The 25,784-nt window shown below is 44.6% G+C and overlaps 2 protein-coding genes and 1 long non-coding RNA gene across 3 annotated transcripts; all 3 read left to right on the top strand.

Moving 5' to 3' along the window:
* The first annotated feature begins 57 nt into the window (after positions 1-57).
* foxo3a (forkhead box O3A) lies at positions 58-15,313 on the top strand. Its single transcript, XM_076299251.1, has 3 exons — positions 58-1,741; positions 11,738-13,084; positions 13,800-15,313. The coding sequence occupies exons 1-2, from the start codon at positions 1,181-1,183 to the stop codon at positions 13,058-13,060; spliced, it is 1,884 nt and encodes a 627-aa protein (XP_076155366.1). The 5' UTR covers positions 58-1,180; the 3' UTR covers positions 13,061-13,084; positions 13,800-15,313.
* A 4,633-nt stretch (positions 15,314-19,946) lies between these two features.
* On the top strand, positions 19,947-20,518 carry LOC143139172 (uncharacterized). The gene is made up of 3 exons (XR_012990354.1): positions 19,947-19,961; positions 20,305-20,418; positions 20,506-20,518. It is a non-coding gene; the product is annotated as an uncharacterized LOC143139172 (long non-coding RNA).
* A 73-nt stretch (positions 20,519-20,591) lies between these two features.
* LOC143138833 (uncharacterized) lies at positions 20,592-25,451 on the top strand. The gene is made up of 13 exons (XM_076299250.1): positions 20,592-20,700; positions 21,033-21,126; positions 21,293-21,441; positions 21,565-21,717; positions 21,823-21,924; positions 22,104-22,265; positions 22,404-22,468; positions 22,780-22,909; positions 23,216-23,419; positions 23,580-23,775; positions 24,164-24,297; positions 24,558-24,758; positions 25,054-25,451. Exons 2-13 carry the CDS (start codon positions 21,069-21,071, stop codon positions 25,204-25,206), a joined length of 1,707 nt encoding a protein of 568 aa, XP_076155365.1. The 5' UTR covers positions 20,592-20,700; positions 21,033-21,068; the 3' UTR covers positions 25,207-25,451.
* The last annotated feature ends 333 nt before the right edge of the window (positions 25,452-25,784 follow it).

Raw genomic sequence — 25,784 nt, 5'->3', positions numbered from 1 at the left:
AACAGAGTAGGGAAATGGGTTTTGACATTTCCTAGTGCGGAAACGCCTGAATTATGGAGGCTCAGCCGACACATGGCCTACGTTTACAAAAAAAGTAGATAAATAGATCCACCTTCTCTCTGGGAGGCAGGACAAAAACTGCTGAGCTGTGCAGTCTCCAGGCGCGCACACACACTGTCCATCCATGGGGATTGTGTCGCTTTAAAAGGCTATGCCACCCATGTAATCTAGGGGGCAGGTCTGTCTTCTGTGGCCATCGACTGCAGAGCTCCTCGGTAGTTCAAGCAAAGGCAGGCGGAGGCACGAGAGCGAGGCTCCGCTTGCATCGGATCGCCCAGGATGCAGGGGCTAACTAGTTAGCTGCAGAACAGAGAAAAGGCTCCCGTGTCGTTGTGAATCGGCGGAGATGATATTTCGATGAACCTGCGCACGCAAAATGTGATTTTAGCACCTCGGACTCGCTGGGTGGAGGTTCTGACGTCCTTACAGAAGCCCTTGCACAGCTTACAGATTATCAAGCTCTTGAACTGGGAGCTGGCGGCTCTCCACTCGGGCTGGATAAAACGACTTGAAAAGGAAATTGTCAAGATGGCAGCTGCATTCTGAATGACTGTATCCATATTAAGGGGACGTTTTCTGTCACTGAGCGTACCATGCATTTTTAAAAAATGACCATACTCAGGCTTAGCGTTGAAGTGTTTTGATTTAGGCTATTTTCTGCTCTTGAGCCTTATTATAATTGTGATACTTTGTCGCGTTGAAACCCCTCCAGCATTGCATCACTTCTAGTGAGTCGTCCAAAAGTATTTCTGAGCAGCATATTTAAAGTTACCCTTGTGTGTGTTCACTGATGCTGGAGCAATCAACTGGGCAGGCACGTGGAGTTAGCTAAACATCAGGTATCAGGACTGCATGGAGAGTGCAGACCAGTAGCCTACCAATGATCTGAAGGAAAAAAATGTCCATTGTGTGTTAACTTGTTTTTTTTTTTTAAGTGAAATTATTTTCATTCTATTATCCAGGGCATTGAATCTTCCATACCAGGACTAGAAGCATCGTAGACAGCTCTAACTACACAAAAATTAAGCTCATTAATGGAATGCAACTGGAAACCAAGCTTCCAATTTAGTTATTTGAATGATCAAACTGTAGCTCAGAGAAGGCAAAGAGTGGGGATATCATGGCTGAGATGTCAAACAATGAACTTGGTAATACTTTGGACGTTATGATCGATCCAGATTTTGAGCCACAGAAAAGACCAAGGTCCTGTACGTGGCCTCTCCCGCGACCTGAGTCCGACACAGGGAAGCCCGAACCAACCGATATTATTCCCGAAGAGGAGGATGACCCCGCCACTGACAGTTGCGCGGGCCACAGTGCCAACGATATATCGAAAGAAACTGACATTTCCGATGGGGACCATGCTACATCAGAAATTACTCCTGTTGTTCGACTTAAAACCACTTCCAAGGACAAGGAGCTCGACGGCTTCTCGGTACCCTCTCAGCCCTTGTCCACGGCGAGCAGTGAAACAAGTGTGAACGGCCTGGTAGCGCAGCCAAGAAAGTCTTCTGCACGAAGGAATGCCTGGGGCAATTACTCGTACGCGGATCTCATCACTCAAGCTATTGAGAGCTCGTCTGACAAGCGGTTGACTTTGGCCCAGATCTATGATTGGATGGTCAGATCAGTAGCATATTTCAAGGACAAAGGCGACAGCAACAGCTCAGCAGGCTGGAAGGTGAGCTCTTTGTGCACTTTCACTGCAGAGTTGGTGTGGAACTAAACCTAGTCATAAGATATGGTATTTTCACACAATATGAGTTAATTTATGCAGAATATCATAGTGGAGGTGATGTTTTCGCAAAACATTACAAGTTCAGCACACCTGTGAAAAGCAATGATGCAGTATCTGTTAAGGGAAGTAGTAGCCTAGTTTCTAGTCATTCTAACCAAACTGATCTAAAAAGCAGAGCGCTACTCTAGGTCTACCAGTGATGCTCTTCAGATGTTACCTCAGTCAGTGAAAGGGAGGTCAGGTTGATTAGCAGCTGGTGAGACAGTAACTGTGGGTGGCTGATAGGACTGGGTGAGACAGGGTGTTAAAAAAGTGTCAGTGGGCGGTGGTAGTGTAGTGGTTAAGGAGCTGGGCTAGCGTGCAGTAGCCTGAAAGTTGTTGGTTCAATTCCCGGCTTCCACCGCTGTGCCCTTGAGCAAGGCACTTAACCCCAAGTTGCTCCGGGGACAATGTGATCCCTTGTAATATAGCTGACATATGTAAGTCACTTTGATCAAGAAGTGTCTGCTAAATGTAATGTAATGTAAAAGATAAGAGGAAGGAGCAGGGTGACACGTGCCCCTGCTCTTGCCCTTACCCCTGGCACCATTCCCTCTGAGGCTGGCCTTACCACCCTGGCACGTTGCCTCAGCCTGCTGACACATTACTTCTTATCAGGCCAGTTAGTGGTGAGGGAGCCCCATGACACTATGTTTCAGCAGCTAAGACCAGCATTTTCCATCTAGTGTTTACGTTTAGCTCATACATTTTGTACAGACTGTGTTGGACATCATTTATGCCAACAGTGTATCAAAAAAACAGAGGAATTGTTTGCCTTCAGGCACCAGACCAGAGTTGCTGAGTGCTGTCACTCCTGCACACTAGCACAACATCAGGCTATCTTATCAGTATGACGTCCGAGCTATTTGTGTTACACCATATTAGCTTTCATAATCCACCAGCATAGCCACAGAATTAGTAGGGCTGTGTCTGGGTCAGTTCATTGGAGCGGTTGGTAGATGTTAGATGTTTCTTTTGTGTGTGTATGATTGGTGTGGTCTGCTTAAATAAAAACACATCACTGCCACATCACTGCTTTAGGCATGTGTTTGTGGTGTGGTGTTAGTGGCTTGTGTCTGATACAAAGTTACAATCATATATTTTCCCTTTGATTGGATCACTACCAGACAGTAAATTATCTCCTCTGTGTGCCTACCTTGGTGCACTGGTATTCCATCCTTCCACCCATCCATCCACCCCTCCATCTATTCATTCATTCATTCATTCATTCAATCAAGAAATCTGGAAAACAGCACCAAGTTAACAAGCATCACACAAAGGGGTGATGTACTACTCTCATGACGATCTGACATCTGATCACACAGCAGGAATCCACTCTGATCCAACCAAAACACATCCTTCTTTATTGGCCGTAGTTAATATGCATTTGGTGAGGAATTATGCAAATTATTATATCGATACATTCAATTATTTGATTATTCAATACTCAATAGCAGCAGTGTAGGTTTGGTTGTGAATATTGTACTAAAATACTGTACTGAAATTTCATTATGTAATCTGACTCATATTTCAAATAATAATAGTCTGCATTAACATAATAGCATTTTTTATTAGAGTGATATTTCTGCTGAATGGCATTTTCTCTAAAATATAAATTAAGATTGTAATCTTTTTTTGTTTTTATTTTTCATTTGTGAGATTTGCCAGCATTCTATATTTAGGTGACATATTTTTTCTTTGCGTCTATGTGTGTTTAATGTGAGTGTATTTGCAAAGACCTTTTACTATGCCTGTCTTTGCTGGCGCTGTTCGAGTTCAGGGATTATCCTGGCCTGGAAAACCAATTCACTCGTCATGGAATCACATCTAATGAATGCTCTGGCCTTGGCTGGATTTGAATGAGGGGGGAGAGAGAAAGTGTGTGTGTGAGAGAGGGGGAGAGAGAAAGTGTGTGTGTGTGTGTGAGAGAGAGAGAGAGAGAGAGACTCTCTTGAAATAGGTTTGTAATCCTACTGTGTAGAGGACGACTATGAGGTGAAAGTGTTTGTTTGTTTGTGTGTGTATGAGAGCGAGTGAGCAAGGGAGTCTGTGTGTGTGTGTGTTAGAGAGAGAGATGGACATTTGCTCTGCAGAACAAGAGAATGTCCCATCCAAGCAAAAACAAACAAACCTGGCGGAAATGAAAACATGGGGCCCTTCTCTCCTGATTTATTTGCTTTGTACACACATCGCTCTTCTGAACACTGTGGCTTCCCTGCCACCAAGGCAGGGAGTGGGGGGTTGGAGGGGCGGTCGATCCAGACGTGTTTATACTCTCAAAAGCAATCCTTAGCTGTCAGCTATTAAAAAAAATGAGAGAAATTGCACGGTGCCTAGAGTCTCATGCTAGCTGCAGAGCAGTATAGGTAGTAGAGAGAGAGGCAGAGAGAGAGTCTGTGGTGTTGCTAGGAGGACTTGGAGGGGAGGGCAGGGGAGGGGGGGTACAGAGAGACATCCCTTCCAGAGCTCACTCTGCTGCATCAGAGCCCGCCTGCTCATCCAAACCAATGCCCCACTACGATGAAGCAAAGGAAGGAAGGAGGGAGGGAGAGAGGGAGGAAAAAAAATACAAACTTAAAATTGCCATGAGGTTTTCATCAGCATCTATCTTCTAATTGGCTCTCGCGCACCCCACCTTCACTTTTCATTGGCTGGCAGCGCTAGCACAAGGATCAATCAGCTGACTGGAAACTATGTAGGTCAGTGTGTGTGTGTGTGTGTGTGTGTGTGTGTGTGAGTGAGCGCGAGAGAGAGGAGCTTGCTGTTTGACTCTGGGATCTGGCTTTGTGTGAACTGGCAGAACGCCAGCCCTTCCCTGAGAGGGGCTTGGCTTAGAGAGGGCTGCAGCAGAGAGGAGGGGAGAGACAGAAAAAGAGTGAAGCACAAAGAGACAAGGAAGGCTTTAGATAACAGAGACAACGAGAGCTCGACCTCTATCAGGACAATGAATTTAGACGGCTAATTATTACATTTAATCTGTTTCTATTAATGTCTGATAAAGTGCTGCACACTGACTGGTTGAATTGGAATCTTGAGTTATTTTCTTTTAACTTATGGCCGTATGTAGTCTTATGTATGGCTATGCAGTAATTGAGAAATCTAAATATTATAGGTATTCTGAATATTTTAGGATCAATACCAGTTCATAGGAGGACAACTGAGGACCATTGCTATTTGTCAGTAGTGTGTAGCATGCAGTACACACATGCTTTTCTTTTTAGCCATAAAATGCCAAAACAATTCTAAGGCTGCTATGCACCGATATTTGATGATATGTGCTGCGTTTAGAACTGTAAATGCTTCCCCTTTGCTTGTGCATGCACTGTGTGCTGCAAATTGGGCTTAACTTGCATTACAACCCACCCAAAAGCTTTCTGTGCAAACATGCCATTACCTCTATACCCCAAAGGGTTTGATGTTTGTTAAATTGTATGTTTGCCTGTAACAGGACCTCAGGGCTCATTAGGCCTGTGGACAGAGAAACATGGTTAATCCAGAGGACTGGGAAGGCTGTAGAATGGGATGTGATTTAAACACTATCGAACGCCCCCAGCCAGATGCTCTGTTGTAAGGCAGAAATATGGAGCAAGACTTGCACCAGTCACCCAAGGTTTGCCCTTTTAAGCGACGAGCTCTCAGCTTAGGCCTCTGCTCTGTGTGCTACTGTGCGGACATTGGTGGCATGCCAGCCAATCAGGACCCAGTATCTCTGTGATGTTTTTTTATGTCTTTGTTTATTTTTTCAGTCCCTGTTCTGAAACAGTGACTCCCTGTCTTGTTTTTCGCGTGCAGACATGTTGGTGGAAGATTAGTGGATTCTTTGTGGCGGTGGTGTGACCCAGGCGCTGTTGGTCAGAGAGCGGGCAGAAGATGAACTCATGGCTGCGGAGAAAGGCCTCTTATTGTTGAAGCCACAGCTCTGCCTCTGTTCTGCCCTGCTGTGGCACTGTGCCAGCTGAGCTTGGGTAGAACGCGCCCCGCAGACTACGCTAACGCGGACAGCCTTTCACCAGTGAGGAGATGGTGAAATATAGGCCCAGGCTCAGAGTAGAGTGTTTATAATTAAGAACATAATTTCTTTTTCAGTTTATCTTTGGACATTTGTGTTAACTGTTAGAGGCATGCTGTCAAATAGGCACGACTGTCATTAGTCTGTTGATAGAATCAGGTTGTTTGTGTTTCCTCTTGAGATCTGCATTGACAAAATAAATGATCAGCTGAACAATAGCTTTCACCATATCAGTACTTTATAGTTGAAGTCCGCTCTCTCCTAATCCGAGTATTTGTAAGCACCAGAACGGTCATTGTTTTCCCAGCTCTCTAATTAGGGATGTGTAGGCTGCTAAATCTCAGCGAATCTCGGGTGCCTGTGTCCAATTGCCCAATCCAATCAATCCTACCGGCTCAAGGCAGGAGGAATGGCAGCCTGCTTTAGCCCTTCACAATGGGCCGCGGTACATAGGGTCGTGCTGAACAACCCCTGGGGATTGAAAGGCCAGTAATTGGCTTGACGCAGAGCCTTTCCCTGGAGCGCCACGTCCACAGGTCATCGCTTTCGCCCGCAGGGTAGAGTCAGGCCAGCGATCAGGGTGCCTCGCATGCAGTTGCGAGGCTGGGAACTTTGTGCAGTGAGGCATTGTTGCTGCTGCTGCCGCAGTTGCTGCGGCTCTCTCTCCCACTCGCCCACATTCCCCCCCAGCTGCTGTGTGCTGTGGGTTAAATAGCACAAAGGTCAGGGTGAAAATCCCCACAGTGGAAAAGCTTGAAAACTCCAGCACTGCTAAGAAGCACCAGCAGATTAAGCGTGTTGCTATTGTGAGCCACTGCACTCGCGAGGGGCAAAGCTAAAGAAGACCACACAGCAGTTTTTTCTGTAGTCTGGTGGAGGACTGTTGGGAAATAGCTGAATTGATGGTCTATGAAGTCATCTCGTCTCATTGACTCGTGCCACTGGCCAACGTGATCATTGTGAAATTGTGTTAGCATTTTTAAGCTGGTGTACATTTCAGCACACACCATCATTAACAATGATGTTGCCCTTTTTTGACTTGTGAACCAACCCAGTTGTAACCCAATGGAGGCTTAGTTAGGACATTTACACCATTTCAACAAATTTGGTCTTAGTGGCGTTCTCCAATAAACGGAGTGAACGAATGAGACATGAAAACAACATCCATATATCTTGGTGCAGGAATGCTGAGTCAACATGGTACAATCCAATATTTATCTGAAAAAATCAAACATAACCGATGGCTCCCACAACATTTTAGGGAAGAGAAGTCAGCCTAATGGATGTGTTGTTGGGACTCGGGAGAGCTAGATTTAGATTGATCTTGACTATCGTATTTATGTTTTTAGTGGTCATGGAATACCTGTCATTGGCAGAAAGTGAAAACAAAAGGCTGAAAACCGAACTAATGTGTATCCCATCAACACCACAATAGTGTTGAATCACTTAGGAGAAATATTACCATGAACTCCCTCTATATTTCCTTGTGTTTGGCCAAGAAAGTCAGCCTAAAGTTTTGGCCTCTGTCGGACACATTTGCATAACGCCTATGGGTGACCGCACAGGTCATCCAACTTGAACCTAAGATTACAACTAAGGTTGGCAACTCTGTGCGCCGGGATACAGATAATTCTTCACATCATACACATGTGTTTGTAATAGATGTTAATGGAACACAGAAGCCACTCTGTGTTTCCAATTGTGTCTGCAGTAGTGAAGACAGGGCCTTAACTTCACACACAAACTTGCTGTAGCTTTATACTAGTATTTTACTTTGTTAGCAGGCTTCTCCTGCAAAGTTCTGTTCTCTCCTGCAGTGACCCAACCAGACTGTGTTGTGCTGCAACGTTCTGGGCTGGGATGTGGGGTTCTGAGGTCTGCTGCATGCTCCTCATCTGGTTACTTCTGCCTCAGTCAAACCCTTTCATTTTGCACATAGCTCAGAACATCCCAAGTGGGGTCCCACAGACCTCTCCTTGCTGACATGAAAATGGGCTGAAAGATGAGTGTCTTTGAGAGAGAGAGAGGAACGGGAGGAGGGAGAGGGATGGAGAGAGAGAGAGAGAGTATGGGGAAGGCGAAAATAAATGAAGGATGTTGCCCTCAAGGATGGGTTGTGGATTTGGATCATCAAACGTTTATCTGATAAACTTTGTCTTCCTCTTCAGTACCCACATATGTTAGACAATCAGTCCAAAATCAGTTTAACGCAGACTTTGTTCTTTGCTGATTATATAGTCAGCATTAACCAACTACACAAAAGCAAGCATAATTGCTTTCACTGTACTGTAGTCTTCCTCACATTGGACATAAATGTCTGTTTAGAAATGTATTTATGTGGGGAAAAACTTATCAACAATATCAGGATGTCTGCAGACGACTCGCACCAGTTGATCACAGTTGTTCATGTTGACCTTTACCAGTGGGTCCACACCCTCTGTCCCTGACCCTCGGCTCCAGAACACACTGTACTGGCCAGTGTGCTGTTGGCCTGTACTCCAGTGGAGTTACTGGCTCCGAGTAGCGTTGCAGGACAGGTCCTCCTTTCCTGCTCGAAAGCTTAAGCTGGACCGCTGCCTGGAGCGTCATCGCCTGCCTGAGCTGCTCTTTGTGTGTGTGTGTGTGTGTGTGTGTGTGTGTGTGTGTGTGCGTGCGTGTGTGTGTGTGTGTGCGCTAATTCTATTCTGCTTCTATACAGAGGGGTGTCAGTTGTTGTCTGATAATGACTTTAATATAGTATGCATATATAAATGACATTCAGGATTTTTTTTATTGATTATCTCCAAAACATAAATTAACATGTTTATTAATAACCAAGTGGCCCTGGTGTTCCCTCAGGTTTCAACATTTAAAGTAGGTTTGCTTAGCAATTTGCTATTGGTATTTGTGTCTAATAGAAAGAACATGATGGTGAGTAAAGTAGTCTTATCGACAGGGATACAATATTTCCCTCAGTCATATTCTTAAGAAGTCATTCTCATATAGTTGGATATTATTCTGCTGCTGGTGATACACTGTTCTCTGGTGTAGATCAAGACAGCTTGTTGAAACAGATGGCATCCTCACTGAAGAACAGGTTAGCACAAACAGTCCTCAAATGAATACTCCCATGATGTCCCCAAGAACAGTTGTGTTACATCAGTTACCAGTATATCAGATTGTGTGCTGCAAATATTATGCTGCTCTTTTATCCGACTCTGACATTGCGTGTCCTTGTAGTTTTAAGATGACAAATAAAAGACCAACAATCCAAATTGACAGAATGATAGAATTTCCCTAAAGGATTGCCACACCTATTTGTGTTTGTACTCTTTGGGAACTACTTTGGGAAGCTATGAAATTGTCTCTAGGCACATATCACATATGTGATGGTAAAAATCTGTCCTGAATGTGTTCATTTGGCTGCAGTTATATAGAGGCTCAGTCTCTGCTCAAACTGAAATCTTGCAATTAGACATCTAAAATTACTCCAGAATCTGGCCAGACCGCCTTCTCTGTCAGTGACCCATTGGGTCGCCCTTGTTCTCCATTACAACACAGATATTCACTCTGAAATTAGTTTGAATCATAATTGGTTTTCTGGAGATGGAAAGTGTTCATTGCTCAGTGAATACTAAATTTAGTCACTGAACAATTACAATTCCGGGTCTTGAAGGCCAATGCTTAAAGGCGTAAAAATTGGAATACGTGACCCTGATAAGTCAAAGGGTCATCTAAACCTTTAGACTTCCACTCTGTCTGCTAATATGGGTTTTACACAGTGAATAGAACACCCCCCTGTTGAGCCAGACAATTGAGGGAAGCTTGGATTCGAGAAAGCTCCTAAACACTCTGCACCTGCATTGTGTAAGGCTGTGTGTGTGTGCATGCGAGTGAGTGCCTTTGGTTACTGTTGACCCTGGCTGATCTTTCTGCAAAGAGGGCAGAAAATGTCTGACTGTGTGTGGGAGTGAGTGAGAGGGGGAGAGTGCGTGTGTGTGTGTGTGTGTGTGTGTGTGTGTGTGTGTCTGCTGTTGCGTAACCTCAGAAACCCATTTGTTTATCCAAGCTCTTGGATTCCATATAGTGAAGCTGCTTTAAATGGGTGTTCTTCTCTCTTGAAAACCCATACCAATCAGGTCACTGGGTCACCATTCCTCTATTCTCATCCCTGCCAGTGGTTGCCTTCCAGGTTCTCCGCACCACATAATTGCTACTGGTTTTGCAAATTGAACTGCTTCAACTATTGGTTTCTACTCCAGTTCTTAACTTGCACCCATAACCTTAGCATAGGCATACATTTTTGAATTGCTGTGAGGGTCATTTAACTCTCACACACCCATTCCTAAAGGTGATGTAACATGATTTTGTGTGTATGTGTGTATGTGTGTATGTGTGTGTGTGTGTGTGTGTGTGTGTGTGTGTGTGTGTGTGTGTGTGTGTGTGTGTGTAAGAAAAATATTTGTTCTACTTTTCAGAACATGTTTTTTTTGTTCACGCATCATCTCGATTAGCTCTGCATAAAGAGGCGTGGAATATGACTATAGATCTACAGTGCAGGTCGCTGAATCTGTTTGGAGAACATTGTCCCGAGACTTGAGTTCATCGGGTTGTCAGGCATGTTCTCTGGTCTCAGCAGACACAAAGGCCAGTTCTCCTGAGGCCGTGGGGGTGGTGGCTCTGGACAAAGACCTCCACTGAGATCTTCCCTCCCCCAACAAAACAAACCAAACTAAAAACATTGGGCTGAAAGAATGCTGACCTATTCAGCGTTAACATTAACATTAACATTACCCAAGTTCATAGACAAAGAGAACTCCTATGGGGCTTCCTGCTGTCTCATGTTCTAGAATGGCCTGTGTTGAGCAGTAATGCGTCACTGTCGGTTCTAGTCTCATGTTCCAGAACAAGCCGATGTTCGTGAGACGAACACCAGGTAATTTCAGTCAGACGGATTTTGAGAATACAATGAGGAAACAGGAAGCCAGTATAAGTAAACTTAAGGTTGGAACTTGTGAAGCAAAGATAACAAATGACTCTGGTGTATGGCCTGTGATGGATTATAGTGAAGAAAAATTTGATTAGATGGCAAAGGCAGGAATGGACAAAAGATCAACTGACTAGCCTTTGTCTCACGAGCGGTTGTATTGTTTTTTTCACAGTTGAAAAGAATAGTAATTCACCAGACAGTGTGAGTTGGCAGTTGCTTATGAAACTCTTGCAGAGAGTCCAAAATGAAAAGGTCTGCTTCAGGGGATTTTGAGAGGCTACGGGGTAGGCTAAAATACCTAAAATACCTAAATAGTATATGAAGTTACCTAGTTACACCAGTTTCAAGAAGAGTGCAAAAGTATAACTGACCTTACATTTTGAGGCCCTGATGCAAGTGTATGAGGCCTTTGTGGACAGCTTGGCATTATGCGTAGCCTGGAGAGCCCAAAAGAGCCTTTATAAAATCTCATATTCAGACTGTACTGCTCCGCTCCAGTAGACTGGAGAGTAAGGTCTGAAAGCATGTATGAACACTTGTGTAATTCTCTGTTGAGCTCTGTGCTGTAGCCACCCTGCTATTCAGTCAGAGTTTATGTAAGTCCTAAATGGATGCCCCATTGTGCAAAATTGGTACTACAATACCTAATGACTCACTGGAAGAAATCACATGAATGAAGCTGCCATTTATGAATAAAAATGTCTTTTCAGAATGGCTCAGCTGTACAGGCTGGCCTAGTCAGTTACTGGCATCTCAGGGTTGGATTTTGGCATGCACTCATGCTTTTTGTTTTCTTTCATTGATTTGTTCTGTGCTCTGGTCCAGTGTAGTCAACAGGGTTTTCAGTAGTCAATGGGTACAGTGAAGTGCTTCACAGTACAGTACAGTTAGTCCCCATTTTAAATTCCTCTTTTCATTTCAGAACTCTATCCGGCACAACCTGTCCTTGCACAGCAGGTTTGTGCGAGTCCAAAATGAGGGAACCGGTAAGAGCTCTTGGTGGATGGTCAACCCGGAGGGCGGCAAAGGTGGCAAAGCGCCGCGCCGGCGCGCCGTCTCCATGGACAATGGCAACAAGTACACAAAGAGCGCCCGGGGCCGGGCGGCCAAGAAGAAGGCAGCGCTGCAGGCGGCTCAGGAGGTCGGAGGGGACGCGACGAGTCTGTCCCGCTGGGTCGGAAGCCCCGCCTCGCGGAGCAGCGACGAGCTGGACGCCTGGACGGATTTCCGCTCGCGGACCAACTCCAACGCCAGCACGCTCAGTGGCCGGCTCTCGCCCATCCTGGCCAACCCGGAGCTGGACGAGGGCGCCGACGAGGACTCGCCGCTCTCGCCCATGCTCTACTCCAGTCCCAGCAGCCTCTCGCCGTCCGCCGGCGGCCTCGGCGAGCTGCCGTGCCTCGCCGACCTCGCCGGCACCATCAACCTGAACGACGGCCTGATGAACGACCTGCTGGACGACATCAGCCTGACCGCCGCGCAGCAGCCGTCGCCGGGCGGCGCCGACGACGACAGCGGCGACGAGCGCGGCTCGGTGTTCACGTTCGGCTGCCCCTCGCCCATGTTTGGCCCCACGCTGCGCCAGTCGCCAATGCAGACCATCCAGGAGAACAAGCAGACGTCCTTCCCCAGCCTGTCGCCCTACGGTGGTCAGACCCTGCAGGAGCTGCTGGAGGGCGACGCGTGCGGCGGCGGCGGCCGCAGCAGTGAGATCCTGCTCACGCAGTCGGACCCGCTCATGTCGCAGGCCAGTGCGGCTATCGGCCCACAGAACTCCCGCCGCTGTGCCATGCTGCTCCGCAACAATGACCCAATGCTGTCCAACCAGCCGGGCGCTCCCGGCCTCAACGGCACTCAGGGCTGGAGAGGCCTGAACGGAGGGCTTGGCCTGAACAATGACCCACACTACACAGCGAAACAGCAGCAGCAACAGCACCAGCAGCAGCAGCTTCGCCCCTCCGCCCTCCCGGGCACCTCGGCCGACCCTTCCCTGCTGTCGGGCCTCAACGGCAGTCTGACCCCTCAGGACCGCTTCCCGGCCGACCTGGGCCTGGACGTGTTCAACGGCAGTCTGGACTGCGACATGGACGCCATTCTGCGCGGTGAGCTGATGGAGGCCGACAGCCTGGAGCTCAGCTTCGATGCTGGCTCCGGAATAGTCTCGGCCCAGAACAACGCCAACTTGAATGCAGGCAGCTTCTCCAGGGCCAAGGGCACCACATCCCAGAGCTGGGTGCCTGGCTAAAACCCTCCAAGCCAAGCCAAGCAGGTGAGATAATGTCTGGTGTGTCTCCATAAAATAGAAAACATTAAGAAAACAAATCACATCTTAGCTCAACATGGAAGTGGCCATGTTCATTTTATTGTTATGCATAAAGTATCTTACAAATTTGCGAAATACTGATGCTCTTACAAGATAACAGACTTGCTGAAAGAATATGAGAGATCTATTTTATGGCTTAGCGAACAAACGACAGCTCGAGTATATTATGGCAGTGCTGGAAATCTACAATAAATGATCTCAAGGGAATAGTAACAATGAGTCATTGTTGAAATAACCCGTCTCCTACAATCTTGTTCTTTTGACATGTTTACAGGGAAACACGGCAAATAAGTATCCGCAGATTGCTACTGCTAGGGGGGGAAAACTAATTAATTCCTTCTCAGTTGAAAGAAACAGATTTCCATTTGTTGGTGATGGGAGAGAAGCCCGTCAGAGTGATCCTTTAAACAACATGCCCACTAAAAGTATCTGTTATGGTCCTCATTTGAATGACAAGTATGAACACCTCTGACCTATGCATAGCAATTCTAGATAACAAATATCTAGCTATAGAATATCGAGATATTCTCTAACATGTACAATGGCCTTGTACAATTTGACATTGCAATTGGTTTTAAAGTTTGAAGTTTACCAGTCTTGTTACCTTTTAATTCCCGAATATTAAGTTGAACCTCTTGTGTTTTCTCTTGTCTCTTTGCAGATCTTTAAGTTGACAGGAGAACCAGCTCCACGTCGTTTGCCAAACCAGCTATCTGCTCCGTGAGGCCGATGGTCTGTTTACTGAACAAAATCCAGAGAATGTTACCATTGTCTTCACCCAGCAAAGACACTCCAATAATACAAAGGATACTTGAAGCAGCTCCCACTGAGTTCCCATGCCCAAACCGCAAGAGAAGTTGTAATTATGCAATCATGTTCTTTTACCATTCCCTGGTCCACCACCATTACACACACACACACACAGCTATACAGCTACACACCTACACATACACACATACATGCACACACATAAACAAAAGATTTTGTTATGGAAAAGGAAAAAAAGAAAATGAAATGGTCATCATGATGTACCCCTGACCTTCCTCACTGTACCGTGAAAAAAAAGAAACAATTGTGACGTGTTTTGATCTATTTAGTGTTCTTATGTATGAAATGTTATAGTTTTAATAACACCATTCTCCCTCCTCCATATATTAGGCTCTGAAGCAACCTTGTTGCATTCCATGCTAACATTTAAAAAAACACTTTTTTGAATTCCCATGAAAAAAAAAAAATGCCCCCCCCTCTCCTTTTCCCTCCCCCAACTCCCTTCCCTCCCCCAAAATAGGGTTCCCTCCAAAATGTAGTTATTGAGGCCAGTGGTTCTCAACCCTGGGCAGCTGTGTGCTCCGGGTCTTTTGTTCTCCCTGTACTTCAGACTGTGGGTGTGCGAGCTGAAGGAACTCATCTGAGGAGCTGTTTCCTGGAGCTCGCCACACAGCGAAAACAAACAGACCCCATCAGCCAGGGTTGCTGAATGTTTGCATTCAGGGTTACTAGACAATTTCCTTGTGTGTGTATTTAATGGTGTGAAGGTGTTTTTTTTTTTTTTCTTTTTAAAAAAGAGAATGTTAACCATCTGAAGATAGCTATCATGCAGTGTTAATAACTCCATGAAATGTGATTTGCAACTGCTTGCAAAAGGTGCATCTTGCCACTTGGGTCCTTCCTTCACGTTATCTTTGTACTCAAAGACACATAAGATGAAACACTTGCACGCACACAGATTTACATTTGTATGTGCGTGTCTGTACAATAACAGGTGCTAAACAGTGTTTTCAATCCGCCATGCAGTATGTAATTCATTGAAACCTTTGCATGGGTATGACATGTCAGATGGGCCGTGCACTGAATAAACACCCACTACAGTGTCTTGTACTGTATGTTGCCAAATTTTATGACCGTGCGAGGCAACCAAATCACGTGAGGCTGTAGCAAAATCTCACGTTGTGTATTACGAACATCCTTTGGAACTCCAGGTACACTCAGTAGTGTTGAATACTTCCTTTGGAGCATTGCCTGTTTAGAAAGTAAGAAAAATGTTATAGCAATTAATAAAATATATCATCTACTTTAGCATTATTATTTTGAACAAAGAATGAAAGACTTAATTCGTGTGGAGAATAACTCTATTGTACTTCACCTACAGGCAGTAGTGCCCCCCCCCCCCCCCCCCCCCCAGTTGCCAACATTTGAACAAACACTCTCCAAGCTTATCTCCCCAAATTGTTTTTATCACAAGCTCTTTTTCTCTTCTTGTTTGTTTCCCCCCTCCCCCCATCCCATCAGCCATTTTGCCAGCCCATTCCATGCTTCTTGTCTGTGTGCAGTACGGTATGTACTATATGTCTGGCTGACATGAGATATGAGAAATAAAACGTCAGGAAACTCCTTGTTTATGAGTCACATTCATCCCTAGAGCCAAGACTGCCTATGTTTGATCTTTCTCACTGAAGTAGGTTCGTGTGAATCATCTGTGACCCCCCCCCCCCACACACACACACTATAAATGGTCTTGTAGTCTGCTCCAGACTGGCATGTAAATAAAGTTTGGCTGAGCATTCAGGAAGTCTAACAGCCTTTATGCCATAGCAAGCTTCCTTTGTTGACTGTTCCTTCTTTGGTGGGGAGAGAGGTGGGGGGATATGGTCATTCGGGATACTGTGATGACAGACATTTCAACAATGCTGACTTGACTGTTTTCAAGACCCAAACTCAACATGGCTGATAGTTTGCTTCAGAAAGCCCAGCTAATAACACATTTATATTTTGCCTTTTCAGCTACTGAGCTGTTTCTTTGACAGCTGTACAAAATGCTGAGTTTAGGTCTAGACTATGCCTAAAGCCATTATTAACTTAACACTTTATTAGCCACAGACACTTGCAGCATGTGCTAAAACCAATCCCCAAGACCCATGCTGGGTGTTTTGTGTATCTTGCTGTGGTTTTAGGTCTGGGTTTTGCTGTACACTGAATAGGCAACAACAATTGTGCTGAATGAGGCAACTAAAAAGTGTCAATTTAGAGATTTTATTGGACAAGATATACACTTTGATGTGCAGCTGGATAAAGACTACACATCACATGTATCACAGACATTTGTAATAAATGAAGTGTATTTCCTCAGAATGATACTTCAAAAGATTGGACTTTGATTTTATTTTTACTCTATACTGTATTGGAATGCATGCTGTTGGCAAGCATGCCAAATTTCAACCCAAGTTTAATGGATTAGCGTGCATCTTGTGTAGATTACTATAGCTGCTTTCAGACATAGGTGCAAGTCCGCATGTTCTGCAGATATCAAACGGTTGGGCCGTATATCTGAACAACATATCCTGACATTTGGATCTCCGAACTTAAGCGGCTCTTACACTACTCCCCTCTTAGTATTTCAGACGGACATTATGTAAATGCGCTCATCTCTGAACGAAGCAAAGAACAATTGAATTTGAACAATCTTGAATTTCCCCTGGGGATCAATAAAGTATCTATCTATCCATCTATCTAACATGCAGAGATTCTGTTCATGTGTGTGTTCAACCCGTTCATACACATATCAACCCGTTCGTACACACATCGTTCACACATAGCGTAATGTCCGCATAACGTCCGCATGTAAGCATAATCACCCGAAGGGATGGACATCCTTTTGACCAAGATCTGCATATAGTACGGAGGACATGTCTGAAAAAAGTTTATGAATATTTTATCTTGTATCATATACCTTCTGTACAATTTCAGTATAACAGTAAAACAATTTCAGTATGTTATTCTATAACGCGGTAAAGTGAAGTGAGCTCCAGTATCTAATGGCCTCTACCTATCCTGTTTCCTCTCCTGTTAGTCACACTCTCTGATTACGGCACTGTGTGTTAGACCTGGGGCTCTGACTCTTCTGTTGGTCCCTCTGGGGAGGCCGCATCCCATAGGTCATTTGCACTGGTGTGTTTGACATTCACATTATCCTCAGCTAGTCAACTGCTACTATCAACTGGATTTGGATCAGACCAAAATGTACCTGCTTGTCTGCTTGGTCCCCAATTAGTTGTAGATGTATGACAAGCGACTGTCAAGTACTCAACAGGAATTAAGCTTATTGTATTTGAAAAAGCATCAAGGAGAAGAAACGCTGTTGGCAGTGTGAGTGTTGCATTGTGTTCCCTGATGGCTTGGAGCTGTGCGGAGGGACCCCTCTCTCCATTTGGCCAGCATCACATATCTCACACCAGTAATGTCAGGAGACAGCGTACAAGGATATGGTTACCAAGGAAACCCAGTGCTCGAAGGAGGCAGCCTGCAACAAGACTGTAATCTTTGCTGCAGTGTATGTAAGTGAACACACACACACACACACACACACAGCTGATTTTGGGCTGAGCATTCTCATCTGCGCTCCAGCAGTGGTACTTATTTATATTACACTGACATTCTGTGTATTTTTTTTATTTTCCTTTGAAGGGAAGAGGGGGTGACATCATTAACTTCACTAGCAATTCCCTTCACAGTGGCAGCATCCTATGGAAATTAAGGCTATGCTAAATGTTTCCCTCCCCCAATGACAATGGAATCAAAGCGGGCCATATGTCCTTGTGCTCCCATTGGCTGAAATATACCTTAGCGATGATCTCTTATTGGATACTGGCAACCTTTGCAGTGAACCAATCATTTTTCCTGTATCTAAGTGAATTGGGAATGGTGAGCTATTTAAATCCTCTAGACGTGAAAGAAATGATATTACCTCCATTAATTTTTTTGCTATATAATTTCAAGCCACTGCTCAATGAGCAAGAAAATGGCAGATAATAAAAAAAAACACATGTTAAAACAAAATGCAGCTATCCTATTCAGATTATATTCATTATCTAGATAAGCATTTTAGAATTCACTTTTTAAAATTATCATAATGTTATTGGATTTGCCTTTGAAAATACAATCAAGACATGTTCATGAAAAAAATGCCCAAGCACCAGTATAAAATGGCATGAATCAATTAGAATATAGAATTTGCTGCAATGTAGGGCAAAGGTCATGGTTTTCAAAGCAGTATGTGCAGACAGGGTCTCTAAATAAAAATGTTATAATCCAGCAGAAATCTCTTTTTAGGGACTGGATTTATTTTTAAAATATTCCATCAAAAATTGAGAGGCTGTCTTAATCTGCACCATTTTGCAGACAGCACCACTGGAATGCATTTGGTCTAATAATAATAAAATAAAATCTGTTTGGAAGGGAATTGTCCAGGACCTGATCTGTGCTGCTGAATTGAGCATCAGTGAAACTGGGGATGCGCATAAATAGGCTAAGCATGTAACGTGGCTTTGAATTTGTATGTTGTCATCTATAGCCTACATTTGTTGACATTTTTGTACAGTGTTGATCCACTCGGATGTGATGACTATCGCATGCACCATGTCTGCTAGCCTAAATCGGAAACCACAAGAATAGGCAGGAAACACTTGAGCTCTCGTATAGGCATCATGAACTATTAAATTAACCTGTCGGTGAAAAGCTGCTCGTATTTATCGGTGTATTCCCAGATATATTACACACTCATATCCAAGCAGCATTCTCTGTTATAATCCGATTGTAATATGCGGATAATATTCCCCCTGTGTAGCAGCACAGCAGCGCCCCTCTGAGGCTTCAGAAGTCACAGTCCGTTAGGCTACTTTCTCTGGAGAGGTTTTTGCAGTTGTAAATTCAGATAGGCTATTAGAAAAGCAGAACACTCTCAAGCACAGTGGTCCTCGGCCTATGTGTTGAATTAGCCTATGCATTCCTCACATATTATCGTAGGGGTCTAACAGGTTCCATAGTCTTTCGCGAATAGCCTGTTCTTAGTCAGTGACCGCCATGCCCTGATTTAGATTCTATCAGTCAAATCCACAAACACTTACCCATTTTCCGTCTAAAATTGAGTTTCATTATGATAGTGTGAACAGCAAAATAGCCTATAGGCTACTGGCCACGTCTCTTCACTGGTCGAAGATACATTGCACAAATTCGATTGCTAGAAAACATTGGCGTAGTAGGCCTAGCCCACGGTAGGACGGACTTCATTCATGGTGGCTGTCTGGTAGCGGTCACTGGTCACCATGGATACTCTGTTGCAACACCACTTGCAAGCGCGCGGGACGCAGTAAAACACTGAGGTTGTTCTGCTCTTTGATTTGAAGGTTGACTGTCTAGAGAAAGAGCTCTTTGACCGTTTTGACATTTTGTTGAAGGCAGGCTTAGGTAAGTTAACAGTTAGAGCACATTTCCTCTCAGAATCTCAGGCCTAGTCATGTCCAGATGCAGAACATACAAAGTATCTGCATCGGTGCGCGTGGATCAGATGGAGTCCGAGCTGGCCGCGCAGTTGGATGCACTTCGAGCAGAAAACTTATTTCTTCAAGGGACTATTGGGAAATCATACTGGTATGATCAAACGCAATTGGCGAGTTGACTGGCGGGACTAATCTGTTAATGATGAATTGATTGTCAAGTTTGGTGCCACACATAAGTATCCACCTAATATCTCGATAATTTATATTTTAGCTCGGTGCAAATTCCTAAGGACATTTCTTACTTTCGTGTGGAGAGAGAACAGTGTTTGAAAAGACTCTTGCAGGTTGGTACAATGTAGCCTAACTTTTGGAATTGTTATTGACAAGTTGTTTTGAAAAGCTCAAGTTACATATTTCCCAACGTGGCATGTATTCAACAGGTCCCTGCTGCACGGCCTCATGTGTCCCCGGCGGAGGTCATTCAGCAGGAGCTGGAGAGCTGTATCAATCGGGAATACACACCTGAAAGTCTTCCTCTTCTGCTGCACCAGGTGAGGACGAGTGCTTCTCACAGACTTGCAGGGACGTAGCACAAGATCCTGGTCCCCTGCATAGTCATTCCTAATGGGCCCCCATGTTCCTCAACCCAGGTAAAATAAAATATATTCCAGACTTTTCAAGGGTCCTCTCTCCCCTTGGGCCCCTATAATCAGTAGTGGTTTTACCCCCAGTCCGACGCCCCTGCAGACTTTCATCAGATGTCTGAGTTATACAATAGAATTTTAGATTTATTTGGGCTACATATATATTTATATATAATAAATACAAATAATATATTTATTTATTTGTATATAACCCCCCCCCCCCCTTAACAACTGGAGTCTTCCCTTCCAGCACTACTTGGACCGTTCCAATCAGTTGACGCAATGCAAACACCTGCTAATGTTGAGGTGGAGGAGATTCTGTCGCCACTCCACAGTTTTAGAACGGTTGTATCCTTCCTACAAGGTAAGTCATGACAGGTGAGGTGATTGTGGCCCATAAAATACATTTGCTTTTGGCCGCTTGCCAGACTCCTTTTTGGTGTGTCTTCAGGGACAGATGGACCTGCTGGTGCAGGAATATGAAGATGCAGTGCAGCGAGCGCGCAGGCTGGCCGTATCCAGAGAGAGACTCCTGACCAGAAGGGCAAGCCCGAACATTGTACTCTCCCAGGAAGATGTGGTCATCTACCTCCAGTGGCTGGTGACCCATCTGCACTCCCTGAAATCTGTCCACAGTTTTCTGCAGGTAGACACCCAGCCAGCCATATAGACAGTACAGCAGAGAATCACTTTTCAATTACCACCTGCCTTATCTCTCATTGTTGTAGGGGGAAATTTAAGGTGATGGGGATTATGTAATTGTTATAATATTTTGGGAGTAGATAAAAATATGAAAAATATTTAAGATGCTGGGTTAGATTTTGGATAGGTGACCCCTTCATTGCAAATGCAAGGCATCTTTTTGAGATTTCACCTCATTCTGTGGAAGTTTTTGTAGAATTTAATGAGCTGTTTTTTTTCTACAGACATCTGTGCTTGGTTATGTTTTACAAGATCTTTGTGGTGCTTTAATGGCAGGTTCTCCATTACCTACCTGCAAGTGAGAGGAAAGACATGGTGTCTGGAATGACTGTATTAGATGTTATTTCCTCCTCCACCAAACAGCTGGCAGGTGTGATATATATATATATATATATATATATATACCCGAGAAGTCAACAAACATGCTTTATAAGCTATCTTCACAGGTCTTTAAACTAAATATATTCATGATTTGGGAACAGTCTCTGGAGTTTGTGATGAAACGTTGTAGTAGTAATCCATGCCCTCTCCAACAGGAGTGTCTTTAACGACTGGGGTTCCGGTTCATATGCTGAGGCTGGACCAGTGTGAGAGGCAGCTGCAGCACCTCCTGTCCCACTTCCAGCTGCAGTGTGGCACTCCAGACCTCAGGACCCCCGCTGATCAGATGGAGCTCTTCAGAGTGGTCTGTATGCACATACAGTAATACCATTGATTAATACAGTGTCAAGGCCTATACATTCTGGAAAAAATGAATTGAAGATGCAGCAATGTTTTCTGTGATGTTATGGTGGTTATTCTGCGGTAGGTATCACAGGAGTTCCGGGTGATCTTCCAGAAGCAAGAGGAGGAGAGGGCCCTGGAGCAGTACGGCAGCTCGGAGGCCTTGGAGGGGCAGCTGGGGAGGAAGGGCACCGGGGTCGCCCTGAGGAAGGAGGCCAACTGGGTTCCCTTCCTCCAGGTGAGACACACGCTGGACTTGGCTCTCAGTTTCTCCTCCTCTGCTATATCCACTACACTCTCTTTCTCATTTTAAAATCCAAGTTTTTTTTTAAATTATAAACAGACTAAGCCCAAGCATGACCCCTGGCAGCAGAAGTTCATCACCAAACTGAAGGAGCAGAACTCATTGGATGAGCTACTACAGAATCTGTGCAAGTGTTGTCAGGTATGCAGGTGCTGTTTTAATAGATGTGGCTAAAATGCCATGAAATTGTCCAGTTTACATCTGCATAATTGCTAGTATTACAGGATCATTTTGTAGTTTGTCTAAACGTTTTAAACAGTGATTCAATCACTCTGTCATATGATTTGCACCAAAAAAAAAAAAACATTTTCTAAACCTAGTTGTCAGATGCTGATAAAGCTATGGAGGCTTTGAGACAGCATGCTTCTTCTGTGGTTAAGCCTGAAAGCGTGGGGCCTTTCACACTGGACCCAAAGTCCAGAGGAGGAAACAGTACCTCACAGACATGGAGCAGTCTATACAACACTGTCATTACTTCTCAGGTACACCTGTTATATATAGAAATACTTTCAAATTACTGGTGGGTCTGAGCATTTACTTGAAACGGCTCACTTTCAAATTATGCTGAATTTTGTCATATTGAAAGATCATGTATTAAAGAAAAATGATCTGTCCCCCAGGATTCCATGGGTAAACAAAGTGCATCATCTCTGCAAAAAGATAACGAAGGATTAAGGAAGTCAATGTAAGTAAAATTAATTTAAAGGAATTGTTTGTTGTGTTTTGACATTTTTTGTTGAATTTATTGTCTTCAGAATTGTGTAAGATAAACAAATTATATTTTAAAGTATTGGCTTACCTTATAATCTGTCAGGTGGTCTATCATGGAGGAATAAGGTATGTCATGTACAGTAGGCAGCAAGGTTATTTAGCAAAGACTATTTAAGTGTTGTGTATTTGCTTTATCCTTGTATGTATTCAGCCTATTTTACTTTAGGATTGGACACCCACTTGTCCCCAAATGTCTCCTCTCCATTTGTCTGTCCTTCACTACAGGCTTGGCAGCAGCACTGAGCTCTTGGGGCTTGAGGAGTACTTAGGGGATGGAGGTGTAGACTCATCAGAGTCCAGAGGCGCGTACCTTTCCCTGGTTTACCTGCGCTACCTCAGGATCCGGGAGCTACAGGTGAAGGGTACACTCTACTTATGGTCACTGAACCAACCGGATGTGTGAATTCTGTGTTGAAATTATCTTTCTCCTAGTGTTTGACTGTTTAAGCTGTAAAAAATGCTTTTAAGAAACCTGTGGGATTTTGGGAAAGGCTTTATGTGAGGATTACAGCTTTAAAACCATTTCTATGCATGTAATCTTCATAGACTCATATACATAGTCATCTACCAGACTGCAGGTGGAGTAGTGGATAGTAGTGGATCTTTAACATGGATTAATTGTTGTCATAGTTTTACTTTTCTGTTGCCATGCTGGTTCCAGAATGCTTGTCTGAACATGCTGAACTACATGCGGTCTGTGGAGAGGACGCTGACCTTTGACACGGCGGCTGTGGTGATGGAGGGTGGAGAGCTGAAGAACAGGAGGGAGGAATGTGGCTGGATGAGTGCAGTCAGGAGAGACGTGGATTCCAGAGGCGGTATAGGGTCTCATCACCAGATCTACAGCACACCTGTGGACTACCAGGTGAGATACAGGATACAGTTGCAAACACAGATTTGTTCATAAAGACATGAATCCATTAGAAATAGCTGATGGACGATGATTTTTACACATCTCATAGTATAGAAGAAGGCCTGCCTGCCACCTGTATGTGTTTGTAATAAGTATTTGTATGTGTATGCAGGTCCACTGTTCTGAGTTTATGGAGTTCCCAGAGGTGGAGAACCACCACGACTACTACAGCGGAGAGGGTAGGCAGGTGCGCACCCAGGACCAGAGGGGTCTGTTTGTGGTGTATGATGCAGCTCTCAGAGACCTGGAGGAGCTAGAGCACACCCTCCTCCTCATAGCCTCCCACTACATCCAGACCAGGAGCAGAGGTAGGAAGCATCTACTCGTCCACATAGTGAAGTCACTTGGTAGATGATGTGTGACTGTGGTTTTGAAAGAAGTATGGATATCTGTCTGCCAATTGAGCTGTGTGCTGCTCAAATGAAGGATTATGAAGATTTGGAAGTCTGTTTGGTTTTAGGTTCAGCATTTGTTGAATTTCAAAAAGGAAAATTGCAACAAACTAATCCTTGATGTTGCACCTTGAAATAATTCAGACAGCAGCTTAATACATAGTAGTTTTTTGTAAATGTGGCATTTTAAACTCATAATCCCACATGAAGTCTTTTTGGTCTTTTGCACATAATGATGGTTTATCTCTGAGAATCTAAAGGTGACTGCATGACTTGTGCATGTGTAACATGTCTACCCTTTCAGAGCGGTGTATGACGGAGGCCTCTGGTCAGTCTAAGGTGGACCTGAACTCTTGGGCTGGGATGGACGTGGATCGTCAGGCTGTTTTACTGGATCTGTGGATGTGCGAGACCACATTTATAGAGAAAAAGATGCAGGTAGTCAGCTGTTTGAGGAAGTGATCTCTGTCAATATTTTGTTACATTTTGTAGTAAGTCAGGCTTGACATTGCTCAGCCAAGTGGCAAATCAAAGACAATAGAGAACAGACAGGTTTTGGATCTTAGTATCAGTACCTCAGTACCTGCTCAGTATTTCTGTGTGTGTGTGTGTGTGTGTGTGTGTGTGCGTGTGTGTGTGTGTGTGTGTGTGTGTGTGTGTGTGTGTGTGTGTGTGTTTGCATGCATGTTTGTGTCCAGCTGCTTAACTGCTACTTCGAGGCCTACCAACACGTAACAGACTCAGAGGAGAGGGTTGCCATGGCCCAGGTCATCACAGACATCATCCATCGCCGGCCTCAGCTGGACCCAGCAGCCCAGTACTGCGTACAGGCCTACCACGAGGAGCTTGTCTGTGTGCAGATGCACCAGCAGCTCATCAAACATATCCTGGACCAGCAGGTGAGGCACTTTTAATGGTGGTGGTCCTGGGGAGAATGGCCCATGTAATATGATTGACATACAGTATGCAAGTCACTTTGGATAAAAGTGTCAGCTAAATTATTAAATGTAAAATGTAATTGTAAATGCTGGTAGTTGTTTCTTGTTTTCTATGTTTTTCATGTTAAGAAATGTGCTATAGTATTCAAATCATGTTTTCCCATTTAGATTGGCGTTAGGGGTATGTACAGTATGAGGTGCTGTTTCAGTTCTTGCCCAGACATGTTTGCTCATAATTTTGTGTGCTCCTGGTCAGATTGATGAGCAGCGTCGATACCTCCTGCGGGTGTGGAGGAGAGAGGACAGGAGGGCCACTCTGGGGTTTGGCCTGCCCCCAAACTACACCCCCAAACAGCTGGTCACTCTTTGTGGAGGCAGGTCTGTGCTTGAGTGGTGCAATGTTATTTAAAATCAGCAAAGCATGTGTGTGTGTGTTTCATAGGTACAGTACAATTTACAGCCTGGTAGCATTGACAAAGAGAGGAGTAATGTTTACATTTCAGACTTATTATCCTTTGTTATGGTTACTGTGTGTGCGTGTGTGCGTGCTTATATGAATGTCTGTTTATGTATATGTGTCCGTGGTTACAGTCCTGCCCTGAAGAGTGTTTTCCTGCTGGAGGTCCACCCCTCGCTGTGCCTTGCCCGGCAGGTGTACCAGGCTCTGGGGAAGGCCCATGCTGAGCTCTGCCAACTGCACGGAGCCAATGGAGTTCTGGAACGCGTGGCCCTGGAACAGAGAGTCCTGAAGCAGGCCCTGCACTACTGGCACACCCAGGCTCCACTCGGGGCCTTCTACAGCCCCCAGATCCAGAAGGATGTAGGTTTGAGCTCACAGAGGTTCTACATGTCTTGTGCAAGTGCCAGTGATTTATACTATTTAGCAAGTTGTTGGTTAACACACAGCAACAAATATATTTTTGAACAACTGACAGAAATAATAATGCATGGTGAAGATAGATATAATATAAATTTAGTTTTTACCTT

This window comes from Alosa pseudoharengus, unplaced genomic scaffold (genome assembly GCF_046254945.1).
Source record: "Alosa pseudoharengus isolate Yale_2024_CS ecotype anadromous, Long Island Sound unplaced genomic scaffold, YU_APseudo_1.1 YU_APseudo_1.1_scf_22, whole genome shotgun sequence".
Taxonomy (NCBI): Eukaryota; Metazoa; Chordata; class Actinopteri; order Clupeiformes; family Clupeidae; genus Alosa; species Alosa pseudoharengus.
The sequence above is the reverse complement of the archived record's forward strand: the minus strand, read 5'-3'. Positions and strand labels throughout refer to the sequence as shown.